We start from the raw sequence: 23,835 nt of genomic DNA, 5'->3' as shown, positions 1-23,835 counted from the left end.
CAATTTGGCACTGCTTCTTGGCGCTGAGCAGCTTTCTTACTGGCTCCCGCGAATTCTCATGATAATTCGTGGGAGCCAGTAAGGAAGCTGCTCAGCGCTGAGAAGCAGCGCCAAATCGTGCTGCTGCTCGTACCACTGAAATGGACTAAGTGTATCCACACAGCCAGTTAGCAGTGGGGCAGGAGTTTCAAGTTTCAAGTTTTATTGAATATTTGATGAATCGCCTATTACAAAATTTCTAGGCGATGTACATTTTCCAAATAAAAGTATTCAAGAGGCTAAAATATAACAATATTGAGTTCAGAAAGCTTGCTCCTGCCCTCTGCACCTCCACCAACAATCGGCAGAGTACCCGCTGTACCTCCACCAGATCGGCAGAGGTAGGAAGCTAGGGCAGGGAAGAGGAGGGGGGGCAGAGCCTGGCAGCAGCGGCCTTAATAAATTCTGAGAGGGGGCATTAACCCAAATATAAACCGGGACCCCCATTTTGGGCCAATTTTTGGGCCCAAAAATCCCGGTTTATATTCGAGTATTTACGATAGTTCTCTATAGACAACTTATAATGAAGCTGAGCGCCCTTGATATGGGTCCTAAAATGAAAGTCTGGGTTAGAAACTAATTGAGTGGGAGGTGACAGAGGATACTGGTACTTGGAGGGGCATTTTTGATAGGATGACAGGGATCCAGAGAAGTACATAGAGGAGACCTATAGGGATGTTGTAGAGAAGTCCGATCTCCAGTCTGGTAGCACCTATGCTGCCTTAGAGGAGAGAGGTCTCCTAGAAGGAAAGCATTACCCTAGTGAAGCAGGAAATAATCCTGTAGCCAGGACCAGCCTACCAGTGGATGCAATATCCTCTCGCATCAAGGATGTGTCTCCAGGGGCTTCTGCCTAGGAGGGAAGGGTTAGGACAGCTGTTGTAGTTGGTGATTCGATCATTAGTCATGTAGATAGCTGGGTGGGCGTGAGGATCGCCTGGTCATTTGCCTTACTAGAGCGAAGGTGGCGGACCTCATGTATCGCTTAGATAGAATGTGTTAGGAACTGGGAAAAGGGGAGCTTGTTCCGAAAGGATGGATTCCACCTTAACCGGGATGGAACGAGGCTTCTGGCACTAACATTTAAAAAGGAGATAGAGTTTGAAGGGGAAGTGACGTCACCGGCACGAATGGACGCTTGCTAGGTGAGCTCCGTTCTAGCCCGCGCTAAGATCCCCGTTTCGGCTGTGCAATCGCGCTTTGTTTTTTTGTCCGTCGGGTCCCGGTTGTGAGGGAGTGCGATCCGGCAATGGCGACGCGGAAACGGCTGCCTGGAGACAAACTCGGGCAAAGAACACTGGAGCAGACCCTTGGCAGGGGCGCACGTGGTGGCTCAGGCCCAGATGAAGGTGGCAGTGGGGCCCTGCTTGCGGTGGGGGATGCGGCGGATCCGGCAGCCCTGGAATCGGCTGTGAGCTCGGCTGACCCGTTGACTAAGGCTGACATGCAGCGCTGGATACAGGAGGTGAAATCTGAAATTGCAGCTGTAGCAGTGCAGGTTCGGGAGACTGTGCAGGAACTGCGCTCGGATCTCCTTGAGGTGGGCTCTCGTGTGGATGTGGTTGAGACCCGGCTGGACGCGTGTGAGGCTTCTGTCACCGGTGTACAGCGTAAGATGGAGGATTCTGGCGCTGATTACCTACTCCTGCTAGATAAAGTTGAGGATTTGGAAAACCGTACTCGTCGGAATAATTTGCGAGTGCGGGGACTCCCAGAGCTTCCGGAATATAGGGATGTTCGTGAGGTGGTTCTGCGTCTGCTGCGCTGGCTGCTCCAGGATGACTCCCTTGACCCGGGGATAGAACGGGCACACCGAGCTTTGGGCCCGCGGCTCTCGGACCAGCCTAAGGATGTGGTGGTTTGCCTGCAGAGCTTCGTGATCAAGGAACGGGCCTTGTGGAGGGCCCGGGAGTTGAGTACAGTGACCTGGGAGGGTCATCGCCTTGAATTTTATCAGGATCTGGCTGCTAGCACCCTGCAGAAGCGGCGCTCCTTCCGGGAGATCACCAAAGCTCTCCAGCGGAGCAATCTCCGTTATCGTTGGACATATCCCTTCGGTGTGGTTATTACCATCAATGGAGTCCATACCAGGGTTGTGACTGTACGAGAAGCACGTGAACTGCTGTTGAAAGCGGGCATTGAGGTGCCGGAGGTGTTGGGCCCGGAGCAACGGGACAGGGTCAGCCCTGGTAGGCCCTCTGCCCCTTCTGGATGGCAGCGTGTGGAGCGTGGTGCTCGAGGGAGCCGTGGAGGTCCGGGTGGTGGACCCTCCCCTCCTGCAGTGGCTTCTACCTCTTCAGGACTTACTTGACATGTGCAAGCTGTGGGTACTATCTCCCTGTGTGAATGGCTTGTGCCTCTGCCCCTTGGGGGGAGGGGATAAAAGATGTGCCTTAGGGCTAGGAGGCACCCGGGCTCGGGTGGCTGGAGGGGGATTGATGGTTGTTGTAACTGGTTTGTTATTCCTTTAAAAAGTGACTTTGCCTGTTGAGTTGGGGGCTGTTGTGGGGTGGGGATGGTTGTTGGTGGGTGGACTGTTTGTCTATGGGGATCAGTTTGCTGTATGTCTTGGGCTGTGTAAAGGGCGTTGGGGACTGTTAACTTCCGGGTTTGTACATGGGAGGTTTGGCTGCTCCCATTGTGGGGGTTGGGGGATGGAGGGGTGTGGTGGGTGGGTGCGGGGTGGGATGGGGTGGGGTTGGGCTGTGGGGGGTGACAGTTCTTGACTTGGGGGTTCTTCTTTCCATACTTTATTTTTGGGCCTTGGGTACCTGTTGGGTTTCTTTTTCTCTCTATGGCAGGTATTAAGTTTATCTCTTATAATGTTAGGGGGCTTAACTCTCCCCATAAACGGAAGGCTTTATTTCGGGAGCTGGCCCGTCTGAGGGCTTCCGTATGCTTTGTCCAGGAAACACATTTGTTACGGTCCCACGAGACTCTGGTCCGTGACCCCCGATTCCCTACCGCACTCTGGGCATCTCGGGCGGGTCGTTCCAAGACGGGTGGGGTGGGGATTCTATTTAGTAAGCACCTGAGGTGTGAAATTAAAAGGGTGGTGCGGGACCCTCAGGGTCGTTATATTATGGTGGAGGTGCTGTTGGAGGGCTGTCTGTATTCTTTGGTTAATGTTTACGCTCCCAATGAGGGTCAGGGCTCTTTTGTTCGGGACCTGGCGACCAGGATTTTGCAGTTTAAGGGTGGGGCCTTAATCTTGGGTGGGGATTTCAATCTTACTGTCACACCGCACTTGGACAACTCTGGGTCTGCTGGGGGCTATGGTAGACGAGATCGGAACCTATTGCGGGCTGCGCTCCGGGAACTTAATGTGGAGGATGGGTGGCGCTGGTTGCACCCTCGGGTACGAGACTATTCTTATTTTTCGCAGGTACATGCTTCTTACTCCAGGATTGACTATATTTTTGTTGAACGGGGTCTCCTTCGCAGAGTGGAGAGGGCGGGCATTGAGCGGACCACTTGGTCCGATCATGCGCCTGTTTGGTTACAGCTAGCTGGTACGGGTGGTGGGGTTGGGCAGAAATACTGGCGTTTCAATGACAGCTTGTTGGATGATTCTTCGGTAGCGGATCAAATTGAAGGGTGGATTCAGGATTATTTCACGGATAATTTGGAGTGTGGGGCCTCCCCAGAATCTGTCTGGGAAGGATTGAAAGTTACCCTCAGGGGTCGACTGATTTCTTTGGCATCCTTCCGGCGCAAACGCCAGCGGGAGGAAGTGGATGCCCTGTTGGCCAAAATTGGGAGACTTGAGGGGATCCATAAGCGCCAGCCCTGGAATGTAACTGTGAGCAGCCAGTTACAGAAGGCGCGTAGTGACTTGCATGCTCTTGAACTCGACCGCTTGCGTTTCAACCTTCAGTTATTACAGCAAAAGTACTTTGAGTTCTCCAATAAGGCTAGTCGTCTAGTCGCTCACCGGTTGAAGGTGCGTCGTTCTCAGAACCATATCTTGGCTCTCCGGACGGCTTCCGGGGAGCTTCTTCATAGGGAAGATGCAATGTGGGCACGTTTTGTTGAGTATTATGGTAAATTGTATACCCCTGAGGCGGAGGGTACCCCCCTTGATCGGGAGCGCTATATCGAGTCGGCCTCTTTGCCTCGGATAGCGGAGGTTGATGTGGAACGCCTGGATAGACCCCTTTCAGTTCTGGAAGCGACTGGGGCTTTGCGCTCTATGCATGTGGGTAAATCTCCTGGGTTGGACGGTTTTACGGTGCGATATTATAAACGCTTCCAACATTTGTTGTTGCCCCCGTTGGTGACTTTTCTTAATTCTTTGCAAGGGGGTGGTCAATTACCCTTTTTCATGCGCTTGGCGGGGGTTACAGTGTTGGCCAAGGAGGGGAAAGATCCTGCGCGCTGTGAGTCTTATCGCCCAATCTCTCTGTTGGGGGTGGATACAAAAATTTTTACATGGGTCTTAGCGGATCGTCTGATGAGTTGGATTCCCCGTTTGATTCATCCTGACCAGACGGGCTTTGTGGTGGGACGGCAGGTTGGGGATAGTGTTCGGAGAGTTTATGATTTGCTGGAGTTGGCTCGGACCCGGGGGGACGATACTGTGTTTCTTTCTATAGATGCTGAGAAGGCTTTCGATAGGGTTTCTTGGTCATTTTTGTTTCAGGTCTTGGAGGCTGTAGGGTTGGGGCCCCGTTTGAGGGAATGGATCCGCATCTTATATACTAATCCGCTGGCCTGTGTTAAAGTGAATGGGGGGTACTCTGCTACTTTCCCCTTATTTCGGGGTACCCGGCAGGGTTGCCCCCTATCTCCTATCTTGTTCGCATTGGTGGTGGAGCCCCTTGCACAGCGGATCCGCGCCAGCGCCCGCATTCAGGGAGTCCATACGCCTTCTGGGGATTACAAAGTGAATTTGTTTGCGGACGATATGCTTTTTACGGTGGAGGACCCGGACACCTCTTTGCCTGCAGTGTTGGAGGAATTGAAGGAGTTCGGGGCGGTGTCAGGTTTTCGGGTCAATGTTGGGAAATCGGAAGTGTTGAATGTGAATTTGTCGGCGGATCGGGTGGGGGAGCTACAGCGACGGTTTCCTTTTCGGTGGGTTAAACACTCTTTGAGATATTTGGGGGTGTACTTTGGGCCTCCTGGTTCGAATTTGTTTGATCTTAATTATCTTCCTTTGTTTCGTCGTATTCGTTTGGACTTGGTCAGCTGGGATAGTTATTATTTTTCTTGGCTGGGGCGAATAGAGGTAGTTAAAATGATGATTCTGCCTCGCCTCCTCTTTTTCTTTCAGGCTCTACCCTTGTGGATCCCGCGGAGGCTGTTAGAGGGGGTACAGCGGAGCCTTCTCCACTTTATTTGGGCGGGAAAAAGACCGCGGGTGAGTCGCCGAGTCTTGTATTTGGGCAAGGGTGAGGGTGGGTTGGCGGTACCTAATGTGCTGAAGTATTATCAGGCGGCGCAGCTGCGAGCACTCTTGGAGTGGCAGACTCAAGCCCCGAAACTCTGGGTGGACCTTGAACAGGGCTTGGAGGGGGATGTGCCCTTACTACATCTGCCGTGGGTTCCGGGGAGTGGGGGGGGTAGATGTCGGATGTCCTCCGTCCGGACAGCGATGCGGGTGTGGAGAGCGGTGCGCTGTGTGCTTTTACAGGGGCGGCGATATTCTTGGTATGCCCCTTTGCGCTTTAATCCTGAGTTTATTCCGGGAAGGGGGGCCGGGGTGTTTAAGAGGTGGGAGGCTCAGGGTTTGGTTTGTTTGGGACAATTTTGCGATTTAGAAACGAAGAGGGTGAGGCCTTTTGGGGAGCTCCAGCCTCGCTACCAGTTGTTGCCCCGGGATATTTTCCCATATTTGCAGGTGGTTCACTATGTTCAATCCTCTGGTTTCCTGACTGAGATGTTGGGGGGTAAAACAGGATTTGAGCTTTTATTGGGCCCTGTGGTTTGGAAGGGAGCTCTGTCAGCGATCTACAAGTGTTTGAATTCTGGGGGGGTGAGTGTATTGCCTTATGTGACGTCCTGGGAGGGTGATTGGGGTGCCCCTATCCCGAGGGAGGTGTGGGTGGAAATTTGGCGGGCGATCTCTTCTTCTGGTATTGCTACTTTGATTGTGGAAAATGGGTTTAAGGTTCTGCTCCGGTGGTATTATACCCCCCTGTTATTGGCCAAGATGGGGAGGGGGGTGGGGGTCTCTGTTGGAGGGGTTGTGGGGAGGTGGGCTCATATCTTCATATGTGGTGGTCCTGTAGGATTGTGCGGGATTATTGGATCGAAATTTTTGATCATATCTCTGTCATTCTGCAGCAGAGGATTCCAGCGGACTGGCGTCATGCCTTGTTGTTTTGGCATGAGCTGGACCTGGAACGGGGAGAATCCACCTTTTGCATTTTAGCTCTTACTGCTGCCCGCTTGCTTTTGGCCTCCAGGTGGAAGCAACCGGTACCTCCATCATGGCAGGAGGTGGAATTGAAGTTGCACCAGTGGCAACTCTTGTACCGCCTTACAGCGGCTCAGCATGGGCTCCGCCATAGCTTTGCTCATATATGGAGGAATTTTCGCTCCCTTACTTGACTTTTGTGGGACATTTCCTGTGGGGGGTGGGTCTATTTGGTCTATGCTTTCCTTTCGGGGTACCTTTTTCTTTACTTATTGTTCTTTGAACCTTTCCTGTCCACTGTTGGAGTGGGAGTCTGGGCTTGTCACCGGGGGTGGGGGGGGGGAAGGGCTTGGGACGTTGTTGATTCTGTATTTTTGCATATTTCATTGTACATCATTGTTTTTCTTATTTTGTTCTTGAGAGCCTGATTATTGATTGCCTTTGTTTTCGCTTGTGATGTGTATTGCCTTGCTCTCTTGTGCATTTTCTTAATTAATAAAAATTTTAATTATAAAAAAAAAAAAAAAAAAAGGAGATAGAGTTTCAAGTTTTATTTTATTTGATACTAGTGTTTAAGCCTGTTACATTAACGGGTGCTAGTAAAGCCTCCTTCCCTCACATGTCCCCTATTTTCAGCCCAAGCTCCAAACCCATTTTTACTCCCCCCCCCACAGCCCCCTTCTCCCATCTTTTCCCTTTCAGCCCCAGCCCCCTTTTCTCACCAGCAGCATTTCCCTCCCCACTCCACTTCCCTGTGCAGTAGCAGCAGAAGCATACCCTCCCCCTCCATTTTCCTGTGCAGCAGCAGCAGCATTTCCCTCCCCCAACCCACTTCCCTGTTCAGCAGCACCTCTTCCGTGCTCCCCCTGTCCCTCTTCCCTGCTCCCCTGGTCCCTCTTCCCTACTCCCCCTGTCCAGCAGCACCTCTTCCTTGCTCCCCCTGTCCCTCTTCCTTGCTCCCCCAGTCCAGCAACACCTCTTCCCTGCTCCCCTAGTCCAGCAGAACCTCTTCCCTGCTCCCCTGGTCCAGCAGCATCTGTTCTCTACTCCCCCTGTCCCCCCTTCCCTGCTCCCCCTGTCCCTTTTCCCTGCTCCCCCGGTCCAGCAGCACCTCATCCCTGCTCCCCCTCACTGCCTTCCATACTTTGTCCCTTCCGCAGCCTCCGAAGCCAACCTGCCTGCCAGCCATCCCCCTGTGCAGTAGAACCCTCTCCCCCCTGCCACTATTGCCTCATGCAGCCGACCCCACTGACCCTCCCACTGCGAGACGACCGTCAAACCTACTGGCTCCAGCAGCGGTCGCATCACACTAAAGACACTGCTTCGTGGCCTTCCCATGCTCTGATTTCCTCTGCCGCAGAAAGGGTGCACGGGGGGGAGGGGCGACGATGGCGGCAAACATACAGTGAGGGAGAGAGTCGAAGCGCGCATGCGCACTGTTGCCTGCCGGGGACCTACAGCTTACGGAAAACGGAACCACGCAGGTAAGAGTGCGCATGCGCACTTAGGGTTTTATTATATTAGATACCTCTTATAAAGCCTAAGCCGTTTCCATATGAATCATATACAATTTTTTTTTAAAAAAACAGAAAAATATAGCTAAATAAGGAGAACATACATTGTATTTTAAAACAACTGCAAAGGACAGTCAGACATGATGCATGAAACATGACAAAGAGGGAAAATCAGTGTATGGATACATATTAAAATAAAAAGGAAGGGAAGAGAAGCAAACCAAAAGGGAACATGGCAGGGAATAGATAGGGAGAAATGGAAATGGAGAAAGGATAGAGCACAAGAGAAGACAAGCAATGAAAAGAAGATTTATTATTTGAATAGGTTCAGGTGAAGATGTCCTAATTTAGATTGCAAAGGCTTTAAAAAGAAAGACTTTAAGACCCAATTTAAATTTTGGAAAACAGCTTTCTTGCCTAAGGTTAATGGGAGGAGCATTCAACATTGTTGGTGCAACAACAGCAAAAATTGCTTTCCTGGTGGTATCATACACTATTTGTCACATAGATAGGACTGCAAGAAGATTTTGATGGGTAGATCTAAGAATTCTAGCCGTGGTATATGGTATTAAGTCTGTCGATAAATGTGAGTAGTTCATTTGTACCTTGAAAGCAAAAAAAACTATCTTAAACATAATTCTGTATGCTACAGGCAGCCAGTGGGTATCTTTTAAAAGGGGTGTCATGTGGTCAAATTTCTTTTTTTTTTACATATATATTTTATTAATTTTAAGATAAATAATAAAAATATTAAAATCAGTAGAAATATACAATTAATCAAAATATACAAATATACAGTAGTTAACTATAACATGAAATCAACTAGTTGCTTTTAACACAAATGATATACATAAAATGATGTTGACTATAAGGCCATACAACTAATGTCTCATGTCCAATATATAGTAAGACCAGTACATTTAATTATGGCTGATAGTATGCATGAAGAGTTCCCAACAAGCTTCAAAGAATAGTTTCATATGATAACTCATATATTAACACTAAAGTACTACGTCAATGATCCAAATTTCTTGGCTTTATAAACTGAGATGTGGGGGAATACCGACGGGTTGCTCAGGAGTAGATGGTTCAGTATGAGGTATCCTTGGAGGATACTATTGAAACAGGATATTTAGGGAGTCCCAGTAGAGAGGTTTCAATAATGGTGAAAGAAAGCCAGGAGTGTTTAAGAGGAAGGTAGAGTAAAAGACTCAAATGTTCACTGTCTTCTCAGCAGCCTGTAGTTACAAGGAAAAGAAACCACAATTTGAAGTGTTTGTATACAAATGCTAGATGCCTAAAAAATAAAATAGGAGAGTTGGAGTATATAGCACCGAATGATGAGGTAGATATAATAGGCATCTCGGAGACCTGGTAGATGGAGGACAATCAATGGAACACTGTATTACCTGGGAACAAATTATATTGCAAGGATAGAGTAGATCATATTGGGGGGGGGTTGCACTATGTGTTAAAGAGGGAATTGAATCAAATCAAATAAACATTCTGTATGACATAGATAGCAGTGTGGAATCCATATGAATAGAGATTCCATGTGTGAAGGGACGGAATATGAAGGTAGGGTTATACTACTGTCCCCCAGGACAATGAGCAGACAGATGAAGAAATGTATTCAGAGATTAGGAAAGCTGGTGAATTGGGCAACAGTATAATAGTGGGTGATTTCAATTACAATAAAACCTTGGTTTGCGAGCATAATTCGTTTCAGAAGCCTGCTTGTAATCCAAAACACTCATATATCAAAGCAAATTTCCCCATAAGAAATAATGGAAACTCAGACGATTCGTTCCACAACCCAAAAACTTTAATACAAAATACTATACGTACTTATATTGCAAGACCTCACTTGTTTAGAACAGTCACTACACTCCCGCAGTGTCAGAGAGAGAACCACCATCGGCTCAGTTGTGATAATGACATGTGTATACTGTATGTGCTCGTATTGCAAGATTTTGCTTATTTAGAACAGTCACTAGACTCTTGCAGCGTCAGAGAGAGAAGAACCATCGGCTCAGTTGTGATGTGTGTATACTGTATGTACTTGTATTGCAAGACATTGCTGTATATCAAGTCAAAATTTAATAAAATGTTTTGCTTGTCTTGCAAAACACTTGCAAACCAAGTTACTTGCAATCCAAGGTTTTACTGTACTCAGAAATAAAGGAGAGGGTACGTGTTATCATTTACACACATCCATCATACCCCATAAGGAAAACAATAGAGACCCCAGCTAGGTTATACAGCATATAGCCACCACAATACACAATACAAGCACCAAACAAAACCAAAAACAGAAACAAATAAGTGGAAAAAGAAACCTCAGTTCAGCTTCATTGGTTTAAAAAACTCCACTTATTCTATGAGAAATACTCCAGTGCTGTTCTAACTGCCCATTTTTTAGGTACACAAATTTAAGTTAATTCTCAGCCACAACTTAAGAGGTTAGGCTGTGTTTAACAAAGCTTAAAATGGCATACCATAGGACACTCTCAGGCATCCTGTAGTAAGTACCAATTTAGTGTACACTAATCCACACGCTAAAAAACTTTTCTTTCTTTTTTTTTGCGAGGGGGCATGTCAGAGGGCATCCCTGTGCTAATCAGTTAGGACCCCTTTTACAAAGCTGCAATAGCGATTTCCTTGCGGCAAATGCATTGAAGTCCATTCAATTCCTATGGGCTTTTTCCGCTGCTGTGGCTTTGTAAAAGGTGCTCTTAGTGCAGCTACATTACCACGTGATCCTTTTTTTTACAAAAAGGATGGTAGTAAATGCTGACATGGTAATTTTTTTTAATGGCCAAGCTCTAATGGCAATATTAGTTACAGACGTTAATACAAAAGATGGAAAATTGGCCCTTTTATGGCTGAGGCAGAAATGGCCTTAGCATATGGGATAACCTACACAAGGGTGCGCTGAGGCCATTTTTTGCTGCAGTTTAATAAAAGGGCCGCATAGCTGGCTACCTTGTTACTAAGCAATGGAATCAATATTCTCCTCAAAGCAAATTGCACACTAGATGGCAAAGCACTGTAACAAGGATGGTACAATGTATATTCAACAATCTATTAATAAAGAACTGAGCAAGAAAAATAGATATAAGAAATATGATGACTTTTCTCACTTTAAATATGTGTCAAGAACTTATGAGGATGATATGTAAAAATGATCAGATCAGACAAATTGTAATCTATAAAAGTGGTTGTCTTCTGCAACCAATTATAAACTTCTTTAATTCCTGTTTCTTTTTCTGACTTTCAACAGGTGCAAGTGGGAAGTACTCCTCAGGGCCAAAGAATCATAGGATACATTTCCTGCACGCATATGCATGCTATAGCAGGTAACATAGTATACATGAAGGTTTGATTGTGTACAGTCATATACTTTTATCATTCATGTACAGAACAGTTATACAGGGTGCAGTAGTCAAAACTACCAACACTGAATAAAACTCCTTGGATGAAACTTTTAACCTATAAGTTTGAAATATTCAACAGCCTAAGTTAAAGCTTGCAATATATTGTAAGGCACCAGATGGCATTGTTCTGTTGTAGTGGTTCAAGTACGAGGAGAAAATTATTTCTCTTTTTGCCTGTTTTTTTTCTTTTTTTAGATAGCTGGTTTGTGTTGTTTCTTTTCTTACTGATCTCTTTCACAGAAGATGCTACTCTTTCAGTTTTTCAAGCTGTAACAAGATGAAAAGCCTTGTAAAGTCCTGTTTTAGATTCCTGCTTCATCTTGTTATCAAAGTACACTTTTACTGTCTCCAGAAATGTTATCCTTGGAATTTGCTGCTTTCTCTGTGAATAGTTTTTTCATCAGAAACAATGCATCTAGTTGTGATTTTACAGACATTTGCATTGTTGTGAAACCTACATTGTCCCTCTTTCCCAGGAACACCTCAACAGGTAATTTTGTGTGCATTTCTGTAGATAAAATGATGTTTTGTTCACAGATATGCCTTTGATAATTGTTTTCACAATACAGTATAAGGCTCATAATCAAAACTTTAAAACATCAGGGATGCCAGGGATGTTTGGGGGGGAGGATGCCAGCAGGAGGGAGTAGGTATCCCTCCTGCCAGGGATATTGGAGGGGGGGTGCTGGAAGGAGGGATTGGGCATTCCTCCTGGCGGAGATTGTTTCTGTTTCCTGGAATATTATTACAAAAGGATCTGTATTACATATATTTAACTTGTTTGACAAGTCTTATGCTAAATATTTTGGTTGGCATCATTCTAAATTCACTACACAACCTCTGGCTGCCAATGTGAACAAAATCTGTTAGCAGGCTTTCACCTTGTCTAACAGAGTGGAAAATTTATTTTATTTAAACTATCTCACATACAAACCATAGTACAGTGAATCTTTTACCCTTAAATAGACTGCTTATTTTGTTTATCTTGCACTAAAACTCTATTTAATACATCATGGGCCAGATTATAGCAATATCCAGGAAAAAAGATAAAACACCATAGAGTCGTTATTCAGCATGAGTTAACTAAGTAGAAGTAGCTTCTTCTTGGTTAACTCACACTGACTGGGTTTTTACAAGATATTCAGTAGTACCAAACCAGATAGTACTAAACTAAACTAAACTAAACCTTAAGTTTATATACCGCATCCTCTCCACGGAAGTGGAGTTCGGCATGGTTTACAAGAACTTAAAATATAAGAAGAGAAAGGAAAAGGTTTACATGAGCTTATATATAGAATGGAAGAGTGAGGGGGAAAATAGAATTACATGATAGAGAAGAGCCAAGTTTTCAGTTGCTTGCGGAATAGTTGGAGAGAGCCCAGGTTCCGCAATGGGATAGTAAGGTCGTTCCAGAGACCTGTGATTTTGAAGAGAAGAGATTTTCCCAGTTTACCTGCATAGAGAATACTGCGTAGAGAGGGGTAGGATAGTTTATATCTTTGGGCGGGTCTGATGGAGTCAGGACTCGAGGAGTTAAAGGATAGTGGGATTAGGGAAGGAAGGATGCCATGAATGATCTTAAAAGCCAGGCAGGAGCAATTGAAATGGATTCTGGAAATCACTGGGAGCCAGTGAAGATTGGACAGGAGTGGGGAGACATCGTCAGATTTGCGTTTTGCAAAGATCAACTTGGCTGCAGTATTCTGGATAAGCTGGAGTCTTTGAAGACTTTTTTTTGTTAGGCATAAGTAAATGGCATTGCAGTAGTCAAGTTTGGAGAGGATGATGGATTAGACGAGGACGGCAAAATGTTTTTGGCGAAAGTAGGATCTTACTTTCCTCAGCATGTGGAGGCTGAAAAAGCATGATTTTGCCAAGTTGTTGAGGGAGAAAGAAGAATCAATAGTGATTCCAAGGACCTTGCTTGAGAACTCAAGGTGCAGAGCAGCGCCTGTGGGTAGTGCGAAGATGGTGGGCAGGTGTTCTAACTTTGGGCCGAGCCAGAGTAATTTTGTTTTTGATTCATTTAGTTTCATCTGTACCATAGACTGTAAGCTCAAACCACTTTAGCACTACCTGGATAGTGCCAGGATGTTGGGGGCGGGGTCTGGGCAGAGCCAGGAGTTAGCTAGTTAATGGCAATTTTCAGTCCACCAACTGGGTAACTACAGAATAAAAGGCACCAGTCTAAATATCACTGGTACCTCACTAGGGGCTCCTTTTACTAAGCCACGTTAGGGCTTTAACGCGCGGAATAGCACGTGCTACATTGCCACGCACACTAGACCTTAAAGCCAGCATTGAGCTGGCACTAGTTCTAGTAATGTAGCATGTGGTGTAGTGCGTGGTAATTTCCTTCGTGCGCTAAAAACGCTAGCACACCTTAGTAAAAGGAGCCCTAGGTGTTGGCAACCACCTAAACCCCAAATATTGAGCGTTGCTATCCGGGTCACTGCTGAATATATCCACAACAGCCAGTGTTTATAAAAATGCTGACTGCTGCAGGCTAAATATCACCAAGCATGTTTTTGTCCAGGAGTTGTTTAAAGCCATGGTAGAATTTCAGATGAAGAGTTGTTTCTGCAAAGTGAGAGAAAAAAAAAAACTAATTTTAATGTGATTCTATACCATTATACTTGCTACAGATACTAAGACCAGTATCCAAAGGGTTTAGGATCTCAGCTTTGAATGATAGACTCCTGAATTTGCCTCTTTGAAAATTTACTATTTTTGAGATCTAATTTGTGCTTTTAGTTTTTCAGTAGGATTCTAATTTTAGGAACCTAAATGTGAGTGCAACAGAAGTTGATTTAGGAGAGAAAAACAAGGTAGGAGAATAATACTGGTATTCAGTTCTAGGCACCCAACACGGATGTCTAAATGTTGGTTTTCAAATTTCCAAAACAAGAATAGACTCCTAATTTTGGATGAAAATAGTAGATGCATTTTTCAGTACCAGGTCCTGTGAATATTGAAGCTTGTGCAATTCAAGTGTTTTGTTGCATGCATAAGTCAGATCATGTATCTCCACTCTTCTAACTGTTCCACTGGCTTCTTGGTTTTCAATTCAAGATTCTTATGCAGGGATAAATTCCATCTAATGCAGGGATGTCTAACCCACAGCCCATGGGCTGCATGCGGCCCCGTTTAATGACGATGCGGTGTTTTCCTCTGCCATCCCCAGGTGTTTACCATCTTGCCGGCTCCCTCCTCCGTCTTGCAGCGTTTGCTGAAAGCAGTGGGCAGTGGCTCCTATGTGCCTCCTGCGGCTGACCCAGAAGCATTCCCTCTGATGTTGTGACGTCAGAGGGAACGTTTCCAGATCAGCCATGGGAGGCGCGTGGTAGCCGCTGCCCACAGCTTTGAGTGAACACTGCAAGATGGAGGAGGGAGCAGGCAAGAAGGTAAACACCCATAGCACAGAAGGGAGGGGGGGAAGGGCGTTTTGGGACTTGAGAGGAAGGCGCTGGCCAAGGCTTTCAGCAAAAAAATGACTGTAGCAGTGAGGAGGGAGTCGGCCTGAAGGTAAATACCCGGGGCATAGATGGGAGGGAGGGAGAAGGGCATGTTGGGACTTGAGAGGGAGGGAGCACAAACTTAGGAAAAATGATGGAAAGAAGGAGGGAGGGGCATGAACTTAGGACACAGAATGAAGGAAAAGAGGGAGGGGGAACATGAGCTATAAGATGGAAGAATGGAAGGAGTGAGGGAAAGAGATGCTGAGGTGAGGAAGATAATAGAAAGGGAGAATTAGATATCTGAGAGAGGGAAAGAGATGGTGCAATTGGGGAGATAAAGAAAGAGGAGAACTGTTGGGCAGAGAGAGGAGGGATGGAGACGGAGAGAGAATTATTGGACATGATGGTGGGAGAGGAATGAGGTAGAGATGCATGGGCGCAGAGAGAAGGGGGAGAACATGCTGGGCCAAAGAAGCCTGGACGGGTTTGTTTTTTGTTTTTTTTGGGGGGGAGGGTATTAAAAGAACTGCCAGATTGGGCCTTGGGGAGAGAACTTATGGGGCCATAAACAAAGGACAGAGAGAGAGAAAGGATGAGCAATGGTCTGAAGGGAGAGAAGTTGGACCTGGGGTGATATGGAGGAAGAGGGAAAGAGATACTTGAAGGGAGAACTGTTAGGAAGAGAAAGGAAGAAATGGTGGATCTGGGGAAGGGAGGTAAGCAGGCAGGGGGAGAGTTGGGATGGGGGTAGTTGGGAATAGAAAGGGAGAGAAGTTGGATCTAGGGATGGGAGGGAGGGAGAAATGTTAGGCCTGTGGATGGAAGGCAGAGAGATGCACAAAAAAAAGGAAAATCCAACTTGGTCTGCAGTGGAACAAGCATTAAGCAGAAAACAACAAACAAACTGAAGATGACGTACAAGCTTCTACTGCTATTGCGCAGGATTCACTTGACCATATTCGTTCGATATTGGCGTTTGTTTGATATCTTTTATGCGGTTTGTCTTATATCTTAACCACCATGGACCCCTGAGGAAGGCATGTTATCCGAAACACGGACCGTGTCGGGTCCCCTGGTTGGCTATAAGGTTGTATATGTTACTGCATTTTCTCTATTACTAAACAATTCCTGCATCTTGTTCGTCATCTGCAGTTTGTTTGTTGTTTTAGGCAGAGAGATGCAGCATCTCTCTTTTTTTCCTCCATTTCATTGTTCAGCATCAAAGGGGGGAGAGAAGAAAACCAGAAAAGAGAGGGAGCAAAATGTTGGATCATGGAGATAGAGGAGGAGAGATGGAACCATGGGAGTGCAGGAGGGAAGAGAGCTGGGATAAGATGATGCTAGGGGATGGAAAGAAAGGGACAGGGAATTATAGCCTGACCAATGGAGAGAGGGAGGGGGATTCTGAAAGTGGTGAGCCATGTGGATGAGGTCAAAATGGAGATGACAAGAAGAGTGAGAAAGCAGTGAGTACGGTGGTAGAAATGTGGTAATGGGGAGTAGATAGAAGGGAATAGGAGGCTGGGAAAGGAGTGAGATGGGAAATGGAAGCTAGGGACTGAGAGAAGATGGAGAATTGAGAGGTAGCTGAACATTTATAAAGAAGAAGGGTGAGAAAGAAGGCAAGATTTGAGTGGACAGAGGCAGAAAAGAAAAAGTTAAGAAAGCTGAAAGGGAAAAATCAATACGTTGGAGATAGGCATAAGAAGGAAATGGAACGACAGAAGAGGAGAAAAAAATGGACAGCAGACACTAGAAAGAGAATTAATTGAAGACAGACAAAAATCAGAAAGAGAAACTGGGACCAAAATGATGGAAAAACAAAACATCCAGACAACAAGGTAGAAAAAAATTGTTTTATTTTGAATTTATTAACTGGAATATGTTAGCTTTGGCATATGCGCATCAGAATTATTTTTGTATTTAGTGGCGTAGTCATATACTATACAGCTAATTTGGGGGAGAGACTAGAGCCCCAAATTAGTGGATGGACACCAAAGTTTCTCCCCGCTTGAGTGCAATTTATAAATACATCTTCCTCCAGTCTGGCAACTCAAAATCTCCAAGCTTTGCAGCCAATGGCAATATCCTCAAGTTGCCCCTGCTTTCATGCAAGCATGAAAACCAAGGGGAGGAGGGAAGGCAGTCGCTCTGCAATATTGCTGCCAGCTGCAGAACTTGGGAAGTTGGAGGGGGAGGAGAAGGTGGCCGTCAGTTGGTGAGGCTTGGGGATCCCTACTAGCTACAGCAGGGGAGATATTCATTTTGAGAGAGCCTAAGCTCAAAGTGGGAGGCCCAAAAAAGCAATAATATTTACCCTGATTAAACGATCCCCCACGTGCGCTGCTGACAGCTGATTCAGCATCCCCACTCTGATGAGGCACACCTCTGAAAAGGCTCACCGTAGCTGTAATAGAAGTGAATGGGAAACCCTGGAGCGCGCATCCCTGCTCATCAGAGTGTGGATGCAGAAGCCTGTGTCCCTTTAATGAAGGTTTATTATTAGATACGTACATCTTCTATATTAGTGATTGCAAATTTGGGACCTATTCAAACTTTTTTTTGCTCATCGGCTAGTGTTAGTGTTTGTGCGGCACCAGAAAAAAAATTTTCAGCCAATGCAGCCCAGGGAAGCCAAAAGGTTGGACACCCCTGATCTAATGCATAAAACTTTGACTTTAACATGTAAGCTGTTACATTTGGGCCAACTTGTTTTTTTAGCAAAACTCCTGGTCCTATATAGAACAATTTGAAATTTATGTTCTTCTAATGCACATCAACTGACTTTGTCCTCATAATATGATGTAAACTCTTCTACTCTAAGTTTAGAAATCTTTTGAAAACCTAACTTTTGGTTTAGCTTTCTTATAGACAGGTTAGGAAAAATGCTTTTTAAATGCCTATGGTGGTTTTAATCTTGCAGTTTCTATTAAATCCATAGCTAATTTTTCTCCTTTCTTTCTTTTTTCCTATAAATATGGTATTCCTTTATTATATAATTATTTTTTTGTCAACCACACTGATGTTAAAGTGAAGTGTGGGTCTATAAGCAATAATAAGCATAAACAATAAAGGGAAAATTCTGTATAGGTTGCCTGTTTCTGCAGCAGAGAATCACACACCGGCATCCTATTCAAAATCATATCTGCTCTAAGAGACAGCAGCCCAACCCCACCTAACTGGCCTGATTCTCTAACTGGTGCCCATGTCACAGTCGCCAGTTAGAGAATCGCACCTGATCCCTTCCCATCAGCCGATTGCAGCAAGAGAATCCCTCTGCCGCTATCCGCTGAACGGCTGTGGCAGGAAACCCCTGACACCCCCCCTCTCCTCACAAACTTTGCTTGGCAGGAGGGATGCCTAATTCATCCCACCACTACCCCCGAACCCCCACCCAACACTGTCTGCAGCAGGAGGGATGCTCATCCCTCTCGCCGCCACCCCCAACCTCTCCCCCTTGAAGTCCCCCGGCAAGAAGGATGCCCACTCCCTCCTGTCACCGGCCCAGTCGATCCCCTGATCCCCCAACACCCACCTAACACTCCCCAACACCCAACAATATTCCCCAACACTCCCCAATGCACCCTGACACCCCCAACACTCACCCAACATTCCCCAACATCCTCCCGACACTCCTTCACAACCCAGCATTCCCCCTGACACCTCCAGAACCCCCTCCTATACCTTTAGGAGATGGCAGGCAAAAGGGATGCCCACTCCTCCTGGCCAGCAGGCCTACCTCTTCCAAAATGATGGGCCTTCCCTTACCTAGTGCATCCTGTGTTTTTTTTTCTTTCTCCCTTCTCCCTTAGTCCTTTGAACAAAGAACTACATGGTTCTGGTAGGCTCTTGGGTGCAATTCCCCACTTACTGCTCCTCTGCTTTCTTCTTACTGGTCTCTCCCTGGGAGAGGAAAGCCTTGGCTTCTTCCTTGTTCTTAGGTGTTATGCTTCCCTTCAGAATCACTAAATAAGTCACCTTCTTTTATAATCTGACACCTCTTTTCTGGTGTAGGGACTGTAATAACAGAATATTTTGGCAGTCTGCTATGAAAGTATAAAAAAATAAAAATACCTCAATTAAATCTATTTTAAAAGGTAACAGTTTTGCTTCTGCTAACATTTGATGGTCAGTTAAGATGATCATATCATCTTATAAAATTCAAATCATCATATAAAATTTATGCCCCTCACAAGGTAAGTTCAGGGAGGGGTTGCCCACAGATTTAATGGATTGGTGAAATGCTGGAATCAATTTAACTTGATTAGTAATAAGAATAGTTAACAGGTCTGTTTCAGCGGGTACTTTAAATTTAAGAATATTTGCCTTATCAGGTGGTCAACTACACTGGGTTGGTCTTCACTTCCAAATCTCAAGGGCTGCCAACAGATCAGGGAACCCCTAATGAATATGCATGAGAGAGATTTGCATACATCCTGAAAACCTGAACCATGGGTAGTCCTTGAGGTCTAGGAGTGAAGAGTCAAGGATTATCATTGCTGATATACTCCATTCTTTTCATTTTATGTTCCCTATAGAAGACTCTAATATTCGATGTGAACAACTGGATATGCTTCTGGACTGGCTGGCTGATTTCCGAAAATCTACCTCCTCCTCCAGTACGGCCAATCCAGAGGAGCTAGTGGCATTTGATGTGATCTGTGGTGATCTCAACTTTGACAACTCTTCTTCTGGTTAGACAGTTTCTTCTTACTAAATATTTCAGGAACTAAACATGTCACATGTCCCAGGTGCTAAGGTGCAATAAAGAGCTATGCAAAGGCACATGAAGGTACTCACAATGTGTCTTCATCTGGTTTGGTATTTGTGTTCATGCTGATGCTTTTTCTAGTAATTATGTCTCATTTTATAATTGACTTCTAAAATGCTGTAGATTTTTTTCCCTCTGTAAAATGTTTGATAGTTTTCCATAAGAACATAAGAATTGCCGCTGCTGGGTCAGACCAATGGTCCATCCTACCCAGCAGTCCGCTCACGCAGTGGCCCCAAGGTCAAGACCATTTTCCAAATGTTTGTTTACAAACAGGTAGCTTCACAATTATTCTTTTTAATATTTCACAGCAGTGCTCTATGACCTCGTATGTAGTACAACGCAGACATTTTTATTTTTGTTATAGTATTTGAATTAATTACTAAAAATTGACTATACGTAAAAGCAAGAATCTATTTAGAGGAAAATATTTTAAAAAGACAAAAGGCTGTGAACTAAAGGCTGCTAAAGTTCCTATTTACTAAAATAGACAAAGGTTTTGAAGTTAATATATGGTAACTGCAAAAATTAAATATAAATAAATGCAAAACTCTGTGCTAATTGTGGGGACTTTTCCCAGTATTTTTGGGAGGACTGTCACACCGTTAATGTAGAGTCCCCTTTGATATCACCAGTTGACTTGATGAGACAATACTCAAAGGAGACAATACTTAAGATACCGGATGAAGCCCTTTTTCCAATAGTAAAAGCTCAATATGTTTCTGGAAAAGGAACAGCGTGGGGCGGGGTCCTCGGGAAGATACGATCCAATGGTGAACTAACTGACTTTCTTGAGCCATTTCTTGAAATAATGACCCAGAGATTGACTCTAGTTGTGACATTTGCTTTAGAACTAGATCGCAATAATGTTTTGGGATTGCTTTTCTGTAATATGAATCAGCAGTTTATGGGGTCAATTATTCAGATTTTTCCTAATTTATCAAGAACGCCCTTGTTATGGTCCCCAACATGACAGACTAGGTGAGGAACTGGTTGAGTAGAAGGAGAAAGAGGGTAATGCTCAGTGGAGATTGCTCTGAGGAAAGGGATGTTCTTTTTAACATTTTTGTAAGCAATATTGCTAAAGGGCTATCTGGTAAGATTTGCCTTTTTGCAAATGAAACCAAAATCCGAAGTAGAGTAGACACCCCTGATGGTGTGGATAGCATCAGGAAAGACCTAACAAAGCTTGAGAGATGGTCTGAAATCTGGCAGCTAAGATTTAATTCTAAAAATGCAAGGTCATGCATTTGGACTGCAAAAACCTGAGGAAATGGTACAGTATAAGGCAGTGTCCCGCAAACTTTATCGAGCCATGGCACACTAAACATAGTGGCCGCTGCTCAAGGCATCCGGAAGTACACAGATGACGATACAATGACGTCATACACATACTGTATATTCAAATATATTTTATTGAGTTCAACAAAACTATCAAACAAGAAGCAATTCAAGTACAAACCAGCTCAACATTTTAGATAACAAAACCTGTCCCCACAAATAAGAAAGCCCCCCATCCCAACACAACCCTCCCTAAAGTAAATAACCCCCCCCAGAGTCCTCCTTCCGAGTACATCTCATCCAGAAAAATTATTACAAAGATTAGGCAAACCAGGTGTAACAAAAAAAAAACAGAATACAAAGATTCAACAGTTCAGCAAGCGGCTTCGTGCCAGCAGGTCATTGTTGTCCAAAATGGTTCCCAAGTGCGTTGAAAGTCCCGGCCCTGGAGAGAAGAAAGGTCCAACACATCCCTCCATTCCCACATCAAAAGGGTGATCATCCGACATCGCCAAAGAGAGTAGTCAGGAGCAGTAGCTTCGAGCCAGTGCAGCAAAATACATTTCAGGGCCACCAAGACAGTTCATTTAAGGAAAGCTGCTGCTCCCCACACACGAGGGAAATAGTGAGGAACAATGCCAAACAATAACAAAGGGGAGCAGCGAATCGTAATTTTCCAAATGCGCTCCACAAAGACAAAAACAGCATTCCAAAAGGTTTGAACATCAGGGCAAGTCCAAAACATGTGTCCCAAGCCTGCTTCTGGAGCTTGGCATCTAAGACAGGCAGCAGTTTCTCGAAGGCGGGATAAATAAGCCCTCTTGGGAGAGATGTACAAACGGAAAACCAGCTTATAGTGTTGTTCCCAAAAAGTGGTGTATTTTCGAAAGGCTGGCAACCTACGAACAGCCTGCAAAAGCACATCATCCGGCAGATCTACTGCAAGGTCACGAGCCCAAGCCTTGGGAATGGTCAAACAAGGGGGACTCATCCTTCAAATGGCGATGATGGAATTTAAGGGGGACTGGAAGTTGAGATCCAATGGTAAAAGCCGTAGAGAGCAACTCGTGACATGAGGCATTCAAAGAACTTGAGGGTAAGGAAGAAATATAATGATGAAGTTGCATATAAGCAAAATAATCAGTAGGGGGGAAACCAAACTCCTCTTGCAACTGTGCAAAAGGCTTAAGTTTGCCATCATCATCAACCAAATGAAATACCTAGTGAATTCCCCTTGTTTCCCACCGAGCAAAACTCGGCCCATCTATCCCAGGTAGAAAGGAGCTATTAAAGCGGATAGGCAGAAAGGGAATTACAGAAGCAGAAAGAGTATGGTATTTACAGACCCAGCGCCAAACCTTCCACAAGGGATGGTGGAGCACCTTCACAGAGAGAGATTCAGGCACAAGAGAAGGAAGAGAATGAAGATAGGCACTAAAGTGAGTAGAGCAAAAACAGGAAAGTTCCAAAGAAGTATTAGTGAACGCTGAAGTACCCCTAAAAAGATCATTAATGTGGTGCATACCACAACCAACAGTCAAATAACAAAGGTTCAATAAACCCAATCCACCCCTGTACCACGGAGCCGCAGCCCTCTTATAAGGCAGACGAGGCCGCTTCCCAGACCAAAGAAATCTCTGAACCAAGCATACCAGTCGTCTCTCATCTCGAGAAGACAAATAAAGAGGAAGGACCTGAAAGACATATAGCCAACAGGGGACAATAAGCATATTATAAAGATGCACCCGACCTAAGAGCGAAAAGGGAAGAGTTCCCCATAGCTGTAATTTATTCTGAAGGGCTTGGAACAACGGTTCCACATTCAAGTGGTACAGATTAGTCAAGTCCTGAGGAATAAAGACCCCCAAGTATTTCAATGTAGAGTCTTTGTCTAAGTTCCAGAACCTTTCCAAACCCCTCCCCCCTCCCCAATCCCCCCCTCCCCCCCAATGGTACTCTCCACCCTGCCCCACCAGTACTCGCCAGTACTCTCCCAGCCCGACTATCTGAGCGCCCAGAATAGGACACCCATCATAAGACCGCACTGCGGCCCTTTGGATGCAAGGCTTGCAGACATGGCTCCCAGATATTGAAGAACAGCATCTTTCACTTCCTAGCCCCTCCTGCATCTCATGCCTCCCAGATGGCCAACTGATGCAACTGGTTCTGCCAATACCAAAACGCCGGAGGATCAGGGACCATCCAGCATTGAAGAATACATTTCCTAGCCAGTAAACTCATCTTCCTGCACAGAGTCCGTGGTCCCCTAGGCAAGTGGCCAAAAGCCTCTAGCAAATCCAAGAGAAAGTGGGCGCAGGGCTCTCCCAATTAATCCGGACATGTAAGAGATTATACGCCTCCAGAAGCACTGGAAAATGGGGCAGATCCAGAAAGCATGTCCCAAATTGTGTCCCCCCGACCCACATTTATGACACAGTGGTGGAGGGAGACCCCCACTATAATACAACTGTGTACGAGTGTAATAGGCATGTAATGTCACCCTATAATGCGTTTCCCTCAGCCAAGTACATGGGATCACCCCAAGAAACGCACATTTAAACAATAAGTGGAGAAAAAGCCTCAAGATCCGGCAATCCTCAATGGATTTCAAGCCGCTCTTTATCATAGACAAAAAACTCCACTCTAACAAATTGTGGCTTTCAAACAGGGAACAAGGTCCACCACTCTGCACAGGGAAAAGAAAAACAATTGCCAATTAGCTCAATACACTGGCTTCCTCCTTCTCACTACAGTCTTCTCATGATTCTCATAGCCAGCGTTGTTCTTTTGTATCCAACGAGATCCATGTTTCACCATGTAAAGGCTGCGGCAGGGAGCTATATTTAATCATTTCAAATCAGGCTCTTGCTCTCCCACTGTGCACTAATAGTCCCAAGATGAAACTAGGATTACTAAGGTTTCGTTACTTCCAGAAAGATGACCTCATCACTTAACTATTGTTCTTAATAGAAGG

General features: G+C 45.3%; 1 protein-coding gene and 1 long non-coding RNA gene across 3 annotated transcripts in view; one reads left to right on the top strand and one right to left on the bottom strand.

Moving 5' to 3' along the window:
- The window catches only part of SMPD3 (sphingomyelin phosphodiesterase 3), a 67,888-nt gene that overhangs the window by 16,529 nt on the left and 27,524 nt on the right, over positions 1–23,835 (top strand). For both annotated transcript variants that reach the window (XM_033940135.1, XM_033940136.1), the window contains exons 2-3: positions 11,198–11,273; positions 19,348–19,503. In XM_033940135.1, coding sequence (XP_033796026.1) covers positions 11,198–11,273; positions 19,348–19,503 — 232 coding nt within the window. The remainder of the gene's footprint in view (positions 1–11,197; positions 11,274–19,347; positions 19,504–23,835) is intronic.
- The window catches only part of LOC117358659, a 47,528-nt gene that overhangs the window by 7,566 nt on the left and 16,127 nt on the right, over positions 1–23,835 (bottom strand). The gene's annotated exons all lie outside the window — the stretch shown is intronic.

The sequence above is a fragment of the Geotrypetes seraphini genome, chromosome 4, assembly GCF_902459505.1.
Source record: "Geotrypetes seraphini chromosome 4, aGeoSer1.1, whole genome shotgun sequence".
In the NCBI taxonomy this organism is placed as follows: domain Eukaryota; kingdom Metazoa; phylum Chordata; class Amphibia; order Gymnophiona; family Dermophiidae; genus Geotrypetes; species Geotrypetes seraphini.
Note: the sequence above shows the minus strand (reverse complement) of the source record. Positions and strands in the feature narration are given on the sequence as shown.